The sequence below is a fragment of the Balaenoptera ricei genome, chromosome 3 (assembly GCF_028023285.1).
Source record: "Balaenoptera ricei isolate mBalRic1 chromosome 3, mBalRic1.hap2, whole genome shotgun sequence".
In the NCBI taxonomy this organism is placed as follows: Eukaryota; Metazoa; Chordata; class Mammalia; order Artiodactyla; family Balaenopteridae; genus Balaenoptera; species Balaenoptera ricei.
In genome coordinates, this window is record NC_082641.1 from 124,536,630 (window position 1) to 124,549,456 (window position 12,827).

The 12,827-nt window shown below is 40.7% G+C and overlaps 2 protein-coding genes across 8 annotated transcripts in view; one reads left to right on the top strand and one right to left on the bottom strand.

The window, feature by feature from the left end:
• Positions 1-12,827, bottom strand: part of PPP2R2B (protein phosphatase 2 regulatory subunit Bbeta) — a 686,797-nt gene that overhangs the window by 632,542 nt on the left and 41,428 nt on the right. The window lies entirely within an intron of this gene.
• Positions 1-12,827, top strand: part of STK32A (serine/threonine kinase 32A) — a 125,127-nt gene that overhangs the window by 63,070 nt on the left and 49,230 nt on the right. For all 5 annotated transcript variants that reach the window (XM_059917417.1, XM_059917422.1, XM_059917420.1 and 2 more), the window contains exon 5: positions 9,373-9,546. In XM_059917417.1, coding sequence (XP_059773400.1) covers positions 9,373-9,546 — 174 coding nt within the window. The remainder of the gene's footprint in view (positions 1-9,372; positions 9,547-12,827) is intronic.

Here is a 12,827-nt window from a genome sequence, read left to right on the forward strand (position 1 = left end):
GCGCATCAGGACCCAGGGGGAAGGAGCAGTGACCCCATAGGAGACTGAACCAGACCTACCTGCTAGTGTTGGAGGGTCTCCTGCAGAGGTGGGAGGTGGCTGTGGCTCACCATGGGGACAAGGACACTGGCAGCAGAAGTTCTGGGAAGTACTCCTTGGCGTGAGCCCTCCCAGAGTTCACCATTAGCCCCACCAAACAGCCTGTAGGCTTCAGTGCTGGGTTGCCTCAGGCCAAACAACCAACAGGGAGGGAACTCAGTCCCACCCATCAGCAGACAAGCATATTAAAGTTTTACTGAGCTCTGCCCACCAGAGCAACACCTGGCTCTACCCACCACCAGTCTCTCCCATCAGGAAGCTTGCACAAGCCTCTTAGGTAGCCTCATCCACCAGAGGGCAGAGAGCAGAAACAAGAAGAACTACAATCCTGCAGCCTGTGGAACGAAAACCACATTCACAGAAAGATAGATAACATGAAAGAGGACTATGTACCAGATGAAGGAACAAGATATAACCCCAGAAAAACAACTAAATGAAGTGGAGATAGGCAACCTTCTGGAAAAAGAATTCAGAATAATGATAGTGAGGATGATCCAGGACCTCAGAAAAAGAATGGAGGCAAAGATCGAGAAGATGCAAGAAATGTTTAACAAAGACCTAGAAGAATTAAAGAACAAACAAACAGAGATGAACAATACAATAACTGAAATGAAGAATACACTAGAAGGAATTAATAGCAGAATAACTGAGGCAGAAGAATGGATAAGTGACCTGGAAGTCAGAATGGTGGAATTCACTGCCACAGAACAGAATAAAGAAAAAAGAATGAAAAGAAATGAAGACAGCCTAAGAGACCTCTGGGACAACATTAAATGCACAAACATTCGCATTATAGGGGTCCCAGAAGGAGAAGAGAGAGAGAGAGAGGACCTGAGAAAATATTTGAAGAGATTATAGTCAAAAACCTCCCTAACATGGGAAAGGAAATAGCCACCCAAGTCCAGGAAGTGCAGAGAGTCCAAGACAGGATAAACCCGAGGAGAAACATGCCACACCACATAGTAATCAAATTGACAAAAATTAAAGACAAAGAAAAATTATTAAAAGCAACAAGGGAAAAATGACAAATGACATACAAGGGAATTCCCATACGGTTAACAGCTGATTTCTCAGAAGAAACACTACAAGCCAGAAGGGAGTGGCTTGATATACTTAAAGTGATGAAAGGGAAGAACCTACAACCAAGATTACTCTACCCGGCAAGGGTCTCATTCAGATTCAACAGAGAAATCAAAAGCTTTACAGACAAGCAAAAGCTAAGAGAATTCAGCACCACCAAACCAGCTCTACAACAAATGCTAAAGGAATTTCTCTAAGTGGGAAACACAAGAGAAGAAAAGGAACTATGAAAACAAACCCAAAACAATTAAGAAAATGATAATAGTAACATACATATCAATAATTACCTTAAATGTGAATGGATTAAAAGCTCCAACCAAAGGACACAGGTTCACTGAATGGATACAAAAACAAGACCCATATATATGCTGTCTACAAGAGACCTACTTCAGACCTAGGGACACATGCAGACTGAAAATGAGTGTGAAAATGACTATACTACCCAAAGCAATCTACAGATTCAATGCAATCCCTATCAAATTACCAATGGCATTTTTTTACAGAACTAGAACAAAAAATCTTAAAATTTCTATGGAGACACAAAAGACCCCAAATAGCTAAAGCAATATTGAGAAAGAAAAACGGAGCTGGAGGAATCAGACTCCCTGACTTCAGACTACACTACAAAGCTACAGTAATCAACACAATATGGTACTGGTGCAAAAACAGAAATACAGATCAATTGAACAGGATAGAAAGCCCAGAGATAAACCCACGCACCTATGGTCAACTAATCTATGACAAAGGAGGCAAGGATATACAATGGAGAAAAGACAGTCTCTTTAATAAGTGGTGTTGGGAAAACTGGACAGCTACATGTAAAAGAATGAAATTAGAACACTCCCTAACACCATACACAAAAATAAACTCAAACTGGATTGAAGACCTAAATGTAAGATCGGACACTATAAAACTCTTAGAGGAAAACATAGGCAGAACACCCTTTGACATAAATCACAGCAAGATCCTTTTTGATGCACCTCCTAGAGTAATGGAAATAAAACCAAAAATAAACAAATGGGACCTAATGAAACTTAAAAGATTTTGCACAGCAAAGGAAACTATTAGCAAGACAAAAAGACAACCCTCAGAATGTGAGAAAATATTTGCAAACGAATCAACAAAGGATTAATCTCCAAAATATACAAACAGCTCATGCAGTTCAATATTAAAAAAACAAACAACCCAATTAAAAAATGGGCAGAAGACCTAAATAAACATTTCTCCAAAGAAGACGTACAGATGGCCAAGAGGCACATGAAAAGCTGCTCAACATCACTAATTATTAGAGAAATGCAAATCAAAACTGCAATGAGGTATCACTTCACACTGGTTACAATGGGCATCATCAGAAAATCTACAAACAACAAATGCTGAAGTGGGTGTGGAGAACAGGGAACCCTCTTGCACAGTTGGTGGGAATGTAAATTGATACAGCCACTATGAAAAACAGTATGGAGGTTCCTTTAAAAACTAATAATAGAACTACCATACGACCCAGCAATCCCACTACTGGGCATATACCCAGAGAGAACCATAATTCAAAAAGACACATGCACCCCAATGTTCATTGCAGCACTATTTACAGTAGCCAAGACATGGAAACAACCTAAATGTCCATGGACAGACGAATGTGGTATATATATACAGTGGAATACTACTCAGCCATAAAAAGGAACGAAATTGGGTCATTTGTAGAGATGTGGTTGGACCTTGAGATTGTCATACAGAGTGAAGTAAGTCAGAAAGAGAAAAACAAATATCATATATTAACGCATATATGTGGAACCTAGAAAAACGGTACAGATGAACCGGTTTGCAAGGCAGAAATAGAGACACAAATGTAGAGAACAAACACATGGACACCAAGGGGGGGAAAGCCGTGGGGGGTGGGGTTGGTGGGGGTTGTGGTGGTGGGATGAATTGGGAGATTGGGATTGACATGTATACACTAATATGTATAAAATAGATAACTAATAAGAAACTGCTGTATAAGAAATAAATAAAATTTTTAGAAAAAGATATTCCTTACCTCACAGGTTTATAGTAACAATCAAATGCAATAATATACATAAAGTACCTAGCATGGTATCTGATACATAATAAGAGCTCAGTTAATGGTAATCATGTTGATTATACCACTGACAATAAATATATTCATAAAAGGGAACCCTCCCACACTGTTGGTAGGAATGTAAATTGGTGTAGCCACCATGGAAAACAGTATGGATGTTCCTTTAAAAACTAAAAATAGAGTTACCATATGATCCAGCAATCCCACTTGTGGGCATATATCCAGAAAAGACAAAAGCTCTAATTTGAAAAGATACATGCACCCCAATGTTCATAGTGGCACTATTTACAATAGCCAAGACATGGAAGCAACCTAAGTGTCCATCAACAGATGAATGGATATAGAAGTTGTGGTATATATATACATACACAATGAAATATTACTCAGCCATAAAAACAAATGAAATAATGCCATTTGCAGCAACATGGATGGACCTAGAGATTATCATACTGAATGAAGTAAGTCAGAGAAAGACAAATATAATATCACTTATATGTGGAATCTAAAAGAATAGCACAAATGAACTTATTTACAAAACAGAAACAGACTCACAGACATAGAAAACAAACTTATGGTCACCAAAGGGGAAGGGGGGGGAGGGATAAATTGTGAGTACAGAATTAACAGATGCACCACTACCATATATAAAATAGATAAACAACAAGGATTTACTATACAGCACAGGGACCTATATTCAATATCTTATAATAAACTATAATGGAAAAGAATCAAAAAAATAGAGATATACATATGTATGCATAACTGAATCACTTTGCTATACACCTGAAACTAACACAATATTGTAAATCAGCTATAAATCAATCAGTATCTTCATATAATTACCTCATATAAAATAATAGGAAACAATTGCATAAAACAAGTCAATCTGCTTAATACCAGAGTTATATTACATTCATGGGTGGAAGAAGAAAGGTAATTATAATAGCTATCTTCCAAGTACTTCCATGTACTCTTTTAAGCACTTTATGTGTATTAACTACACTTGATCTTCCCAACAGCCCTATGAGGTATATACTACTATAGATGGGCATGCTGAGGGCTTATATAACTTGCTCCATCCAGTTTTAAAGATGTTAAAGGGCAGAGCTGGGATTTGAACACAAGCAGTCTGTCCCCAGGACCAAGTTCCTTACCACCATGCTATCAGCCATGCTTTGCGCTAATTACTTTACAAACATTATATCTAATTTGCTCTTTGCCACATGGTACATAAAATCATTTCCAATGTACAAATAGCCTCTCAGAGTTTCAGCTTCCTTTAAGGGACTTGCTCCAAATTCACATGTGATATTTAAACCCAGGCCTGCCTAAAGCCTATGCATTTTCCATTTGTATTTTCCTTAAATGTGTTTTTAAATGGATTCCATCTTTGATGAATCAATGTCTTTTTCTACAAAAGCTGAGAGCTTTTAAAAGCAATATCTAATAATATTTGTCCTGCATTTCCCATGCTTTGCTAGATGGAGACATCAGAACTGACAGACATCAGAAATGGTAAAGTCTGAATGAGGATTTGATACAATAGTTCTGGAATAAGCAGCAGGTTACCCTAGTGTCATGGTTTTCAACCTTTTTTTTTATCTTCAACCCACAGGAAGAAATCTATTTTTCATCACAACCCAGTAGATATACTCACAGAGACACACATTATATTCACAAAAACAATGTTTGGCCTTATATGTTAATAGCATTTATTTTATTTTATTCAGTCTATTTTATTTCTTCCAAAAAAGTGCTTGTTAGGACCAACCAAACTGATTTCACAAACATTAGTGCATTATGAGCCACAATTTGAAAAACCCTCCATTGGAAAATACTTCAGATCTCTTCCAGTGCTCCAATTCAGATTTATTTCAAAGTGGCCTGCATGAGACAGCTTCAAGAAGGTGAATGACTGATTTGGTAGCCATGCTAATTCCTAAAAATAGAACCTAAGGAATGTATATCAGACCCACCCAAACCTGAGTTGTTGTTTTTTTTTTAATTATTTATTTATTTATTTATTTATTTTTGGCTGTGTTGGGTCTTCGTTTCTGTGCGAGGGCTTTCTCTAGTTGTGGCAAGTGGGGACCACTCTTCATTGCGGTGCGCGGGCCTTTCACTATCGCAGCCTCTCTTGTTGCGGAGCACAGGCTCCAGACGTGCAGGCTCAGTAATTGTGGCTCACGGGCCTAGTTGCTTGGCGGCATGTGGGATCTTCCCAGACCAGGGCTCGAACCCGTGTCCCCCACATTGGCAGGCGGATTCTCAACCACTGCGCCACCAGGGAAGCCCCAAACCTGAGTTTTAATCTTGCTTTTCTCTTTCCTTTTTTTAGTTCCTTCATGAATTTGTTACTTTTTCTGCAACTGTTTGTAGAGTCTACATTTCAGGAAGCATACAGGGACCGAGGAGTGAAGGATGAGTAAAAGCAGGCATGCTTCCTGATGGCAGAGTGGGAATGAAAGCTGTTAATCCAAAAGCGTGCAGGAAAATATTTTCAAATTATGATAAGTTGAGCGAACAAGAATATGGCACTGTGTATAACAGGGAGACAAGGTTTGATATGGAGTGTGAGAAATGTGTCTGTGAGAAGTGTCCTTTGGGCTGAGACTGAAAGAGGAAGAGTCAATAACCAGTTAGTGGAGAGCACTGTGCGTGCAGGCAAGGTCACACCATATCACAGTCTTCTAAAGCTGGAGGGAGCATGAACTGCTAGCTGAGTAATGGAAGGAAAAGATCTTCAAAATAAGTCTGGAAAAGTAAACAGGGCCAGACCACACAGGGTCCTGCGGACCATGGAAAGAGGTGAAGGGGTTTTATGGGGCTGGATAACGTAAAACTCACATTGTAAAAAGATAACCATGGTGTGTAGAATGGATTGGAGAGGTTCAACATTACACAGAGAGAGCTGTGTATAGTCTATGGCAATATGATGGAGTAGGGTGGGGTAGGGTGGTGGTCCTTTGTTACTTATCTCCGCTCTTACTGAGCAGACTTTACAATGCATTTCACATGCAGTGGGACCAGATTTATTAATTTTGGAGCTGTCAACTAACAAATAAGCCATGATATAGCATTTTTAAAAAGTAATGGAGGGCTTCCCTGGTGGCGCGGTGGTTGAGAGTCTGCCTGCCAATGCAGGGAACGCGGGTTCGAGCCCTGGTCTGGGAAGATCCCACATGCCGCGGAGCAACTAGGCCCGTGAGCCACAACTACTGAGCCTGCGCGTCTGGAGCCTGTGCTCCGCAACAAGAGAGGCCGTGATGGTGAGAGGCCCGCGCACCGCGATGAAGAGTGGCCCCCGCTTGCCGCAACTGGAGAAAGCCCTCGCACAGAAACGAAGACCCAACACAGCCAAAAACAAACAAACAAATAAATAAATGCACGTTTAAAAATTTAAAAAAAAAAAAAAAAAAAAAAAAAAAAGTAATGGAAATGCATCATTGAGTCTGTGGGATAAATGGCCAAGGTATAGGGAAGCTCTTTCACTTTTAGGTTTTAAAAAAATCAGGTTATGATATGAACCTTCATATCCTAGTTATTACCAAACTGTGTTGTGCCCACATATTTTACTGGATATAGTTCTGGAAATTAAAATCTTATCTTCTCTCTCTCTGAGAGCCTAGGATCTGTGATAGAGGGCTTCAGGTCTGATGTGCTGAGGGGGAAAAAGGATTTTTAACAGCCAACTGGCTCCATGATTAAATAAATTTAAAATCATACTGGGCAAGGGAAGCGTGTTGCCTCTTGCCTGGGCTTCTTCTTCTCTGACTAATAATCCCCCGCATGGCTGGACCCTGTCGTTAACTTGACACAACTGGCACCTTTATCAGTTTGTTCTTTGAATAAAAATCTCTGAGCCCAAGTCGCAATAAAAACGTTCGTTCACTTAGGGTGAATTTAATAATACCCTTGTCCCCCACTTCGAGTTAAATAGAGTAATGGGAGAGGAGTCCTCTTCTCTGTCACCGGGTTTGGGACCTCCGCCTGCCTCCAGTGGGGAGCTGAATGCAGCCAATCACTGCTCTCTATGCGAACCCAGTCTGCCTGGGTTGTATCCATTGGCATCGAGTTACGTTCATGTTAGCATCCTCTTCTCCCTTCTTTCGGTACCCAGCTCTCAACCACCTCATTTGCCAGCTATCCCGACAGGACACTGCTCACATCCCATGAGCCATCATCGTCTGTTATATTAGCTAAGGGCAGCCTAAGTGCAATAGATCCCGGGCAGGTTTACATATAACTAGCACATTATTACTTCCTGAAAGACCTGTAAAACACAATGGATATAACGCGTAGTGGTGCAGCTGGGAGGATTCTGAACCAAATAGCCCAGGTCCAGGCACCTATCCTGGTGCCCATTAAACCTATGGCAGAGATGCCCAGCCAGTCCTTGCAAGGAGGTGAAGAATAACACTTCCTAAAAGACAATACCGAGGATGCACTGCCCACGTTTTTACAAGCGCTTCTCGTGTTTCTGTCTAAATTCCCCCTAAGGGCTTAATTTCTGACATCTTCTGTGTGAATCAGTCCTCAGTGGTAAACAGCATTTTATTTACTGAACAAGTAAACACCGAGGACCTAGTCTTCATTAGAATGTTACTGCCTCAGATTAATGCTTCATTGAATTTCTCTTTTTTCTTTTGTTCGCAAGTCCTCTCCTCCTCTAGCACAATGATCACTCTAAAGAAGATAATGTACTCAGTACAGTTCTCCCATCATTGATATTCTATGTTTGTTTCCTAAGCAAAGAATTTGTCACTAGGAATTCGTTTGCATCCTGGGCACTGCTTTGCAGACTCTTAATTCTGTGATTCAAATAAAACTTTAAAATACGATCTCACTGACATGATGTCAAAAGAAAGATGTCAAAATAGTGCTGATACAGAGAGCTTTTTGTGACTAGAAATCATGTCTGTGCTTTGAGGAAAACAAAACAAGTCATGGCAGTTGGAATGCATTTTTACGGAAGACTCTTTGCAAACAGCAGAGGCCAATTCTGCTGGCCTGTGTCTCCTTTCCTCTTCCCGTCCCTCCAGCCCATGCTCCTTCAAGTGTGAAGTCCCCGTCTGATCATACGTCCTGCTTAAACCTCTTCACCGTCTTTCCAACATGTACAGACTCGTGAACAAGCTCCTGTCATGGGATCTGCCCTCTATCTTTCTCTCCAGGCTCAAGCTTCCCCATAACACCTGTCGTTCCAACAAACCCAAACTATTTTCCTTTCCCCCCTCACACTGTGTTCTTTCCCATGTCTGTGCTTAATTCGTGCTGTTTTCCTCTCTCAAATCTTACTTTTGGACCTGGAGACCCCGTCACCTCTACCATTTATTGGGTGTTTTACCTCGTGCAAATTACTTAAGCTTCACTGGGCCTTGATTTCCTCATTTGTAAAATGGGGGCATAAGAGCAGCATTGTGGGGTTAATGACACCACATCTGTGGAGTGCTTTAGAGTCTGCCCCAGAGATGTTGGCTTTATTTTGTAGTTATTATTATTGTCACCATCCTTCAAAATTTAACTCAGTTTTCTCCTCTGCTGAGAAGATTTCCCTTCCCTCCTTATCCCAAAGACTGAGTGAATTACTGCCCTGTACTGTGCACTTACTTCTTTATTGCCCTTTTTATATCTTTTTCTTATCATTTAATGTGGTTCATGATTTGTTATAATGTTGCTGGGCAATGAAGTTGTTAGTGTGGAAAAATAAGCATGAGGTGCTTCAAGGAGGGCTTGTAACTCATATTTTATGGACCTCCTGCAACAGTGTGTTCAGGATATGATCGTTAATAATAGGTGAATAAATGGGGTGTTCTTTATTTCCTGGGCTTTACAGCTTTGTAGACCTCCAGTTAATGGGTTCTTACTATATGCCAGGAATGACATTAAATATTATACTCACCATATTTAGTCTTTACTGTGATCAAATGTGGAAGACCTTCTTATCATTCCCATTTTACACATGTGGAAACTGAGGGCCTGGAGTGAGACCAGTATTCCCAAAGCCTGAACCCTTAGCTTAGGAAAGTTCTGCTCTGATCTGTAAGGTGCCCTTTGCCTCTGGGCCTCTTTAGTGTGTAAATGTATTTAACCCGTTTGCATTTCTAATTCCCCTCCAGGTACTCCTTCCAAGATGAGGAAGACATGTTCATGGTGGTGGACCTCCTGCTGGGCGGGGACCTGCGTTATCACCTGCAGCAGAATGTCCGCTTCCAGGAAGACACTGTGAAGCTCTTCATCTGTGAGCTGGCCATGGCCCTGGACTACCTGCGGAGCCAGCGCATCATTCACAGGTCAGTCAAGTCCAAGGGGACAGCCTTGGTCTGAATGCACAGGAGGGAATGCACAACCTGAAGCATTCAACGGGTCCTTGTTGAACGTGACATCTAATTCTTACAACATCCCTGGAGGTAGGTGTATTGTCCCCACTTTTCAGATTAAAAAAAAAACAAAACAAAACTGAGCACATTGAGCTTAGTCTGCCCAAGGTCACAGTTAGTAAACAACAAGACCAGAATTAGTGAGTGTTGGTGCTGCTTATAACTAAGCCTAGACAAAGAGAAGAAAAGGTGACATATAGGAACTTAATAAATATTAAATGAATTAATCGAAAGAGAAATGGAGGAAGTGCATGAAGGGAAAGAAATAGAATGGGTAGAAAGAAAATTCTTTGGGGAGAAAATTTGAGTCCTAACATCTGCCTGTCATCTACCCTATTGTGAGGGCATGCTGCAGACAGAAGTCAGCAAAAGCAATGTATCTCCTTCACTTGGGGCATTTGTGTTAAGGACAAACAAAGAACACAAGTAGCTATAAATCCAAACAGACAACAGAGAGAAAAGGATAATACTTTATGTTTATATAGGAGTTCGTAGTTTTTATGGCAATTTCCTATATAATATCTCACTTGATCTCTGTAATAAGTGGTAAGTGAGCTGAGCAGGTATAGTTAGACCAGTATTAAATATGAGATTTTGTGGCTTGGAGGCATTAAAGTATCATCTAGGTTACTTATAAGAAGTTTGAACCTAATCACCATCAAAGCAGCTACTATTTACCTGGCTTTCTATATGCCAGATACTGCTAGGTACTTTCGTATATTATCCTGTTAAATTCTCAAAACTCAAAGAGGACTCCACATTTCATTACAGTATTCCCATTATACAGATGAAAAAAGTGTGGCTCAAAGATTTGCCAAGGAGAGACCCTGACAATTGGCATTGCCGGGATTCAAACCTATATTTCTCCGATCCTAAAGTCAGAGCTCTGTCTATTATACTACCTTGCATTAATTACACATATGAAATACATGCATTAATTAATTATACACTGTTAAATGAACAACCAACATGTGACTCTGCCAATGTCATCTCTAATCCTTGAAGAATCTGTTGAGTTTTTAAGTTTAATTATGTCTCGTTTACTGAAAATTTGTCTAGATAAAATTTTTGCCCACCACTAGTTGACATTTATCTAGAATTTATCAGGACTAGTACAGGGCCTGTGGTTGAAGATGTAGCATCATAATTTATAGATTCTCCATGCAAGCACTATGGACCAATCCTTTTTTTTTTTTTTTTTTTCTTTTTGGCCTTGGTGCTTACATAATTATTATTTAATTTCCTATCTTTGGAAGGGCCCATTTGTATTGGAAACGTGCTCTTCAGGCAATGGATAAATGGAAAGCAGACCAGTTAATCATGTATGATCTCGGAAGTAAATTTACACACCTGGTGTTTTTGTCAGTAACTGGGAATCCTGTTGACAAGCGATCTTTCTCCCATACTGGCTTTCTGCTACCCCCCCCCCCCCCCCCGCCTAGTTCTTTCCGAGGAGAAACTTTTCATATTTGTAGGCTATAGAGTCCCTCTCAGGGTCTTCATGCTCACTCATCCTCCCCCAGATTGCCAACCCACAGTCTGTTTGGGGTGCTGACATTGCAGATCTCAGGCAGAAGCCAGGGACTGAAAAGCCAACATCACCAGGGGCCACCTTGTAACTTTCTCCCTTCTCTGTTTGAATCTGAGTTCTGTGCCTTCTTTCTCTGAGCTTCATTTTCTCAGTTATCCCAAGTCAAGATGCTCTGAGCATTTTTGCCATGTGCTTAGAACCGTGTTCCAAGAAGAATACAGGAGAAAAACGAAACAGAAAACTTGATACAATTTTCACCCCCAAGGAACACAACCACACCAAATAGCATTGTTTTCTGTCCTTGTCTCCCTCACTCTCTTTTGCTCCTATCATGGTTTTGCCACCTGAATAAGAAACCAAGGACTAAGTTTCTGCTCCTTGCCCTTTACGCACTCACAATTACTACTTAGTGCCCGTCTTCAGAGGGCCTCTTTGTACTGAAATGTCTCCTCCTCATGGCAGATGAATGGAAGGCAAACACCATGACATTATGAATGCTGGGTTAAAATGAGATAGCATCCTAGGACAGGAATAAAGACGCAGACGTAGAGAATGGACTTGAGGACACGGGGAGGGGGAAGGGGAAGCTGGGATGAAGTGAGAGAGTGGCATGGACATATATACACTATCAAATGTAAAATAGATAGCTAGTGGGAAGCAGCTGCATAGCACAGGGAGATCAGCTCGGTGCTTTGTGACCACCTAGAGCGGTGAGATAGAGAGGGTGGGAGGGAGATGCAAGAGAATGGAGATATGGGGATATATGTATATGTATAGCTAATTCACTTTGTTATACAGCAGAAACTAACACACCATTGTAAAGCAATTATACTCCAATAAAGATGTTAAAAAAAACCCAAAAAACAATCCAGATGGATTTCTACTGCCCATATGTCCTACCTTGCCTCCCCATGCGTTATATTTTATAGGCAGTCGTAGCATTTTGTACCTCTCCTGAGGAGTTGTGATGTTTGGGGTACGTAATTACCTAATGTCTGTCTGCTGTGCTAAGCTGTAAACTCCATGAGTTGGGGCCATGCGTGTTGTGCTTCTCACTGTGTAACCAGTGTGTGACAAAAATCTGAAGGAATGAACACTGCCCGAACCACACGGATGACAGATTGTTATCTGTAAAGCTGGGCTTTTAGTCAAAGACGAAATTAAACTAGAAGGCATGAAAGCCATAAATTTCAGAGCTACCTTGGTCTTCACATTGGGTAATCATATAATTTATCATCCAAACCAGGGTACTCCTGAGAATGAAAGGAGTTGTGTTAATAATTATGCTGGGACAACAGGCAAAACTCCTAAGTGTTTTGGAAAAATCAGAACATATATCAACCTCATTAGGGCTTTTCAAGACAGTCATGACCAAATAGGCATTTTAATTGTGAAAGAGCTCTAATAACCAGGACTTTCTGCCTTCAGACTACTAGATATCAATGTGAAGTGATTTCCATTTGAAGTGGTATCAAATGGCTTAAAAGACATGTACATGGTGAAGTAAGCAGTGTCCCTTTGTCTACGGCATTTAGGGGGTAATAGTGGCGGCACTCTGAAGCCAGCTTCAGGGCTCCTGGGGCAGAGTTAAAAGCGTGAAGAGCAACATAGAAGAAGAGATAGAGGCTTCTGAGTACTGTAATTCTCTTTCTAAATCTCTTTC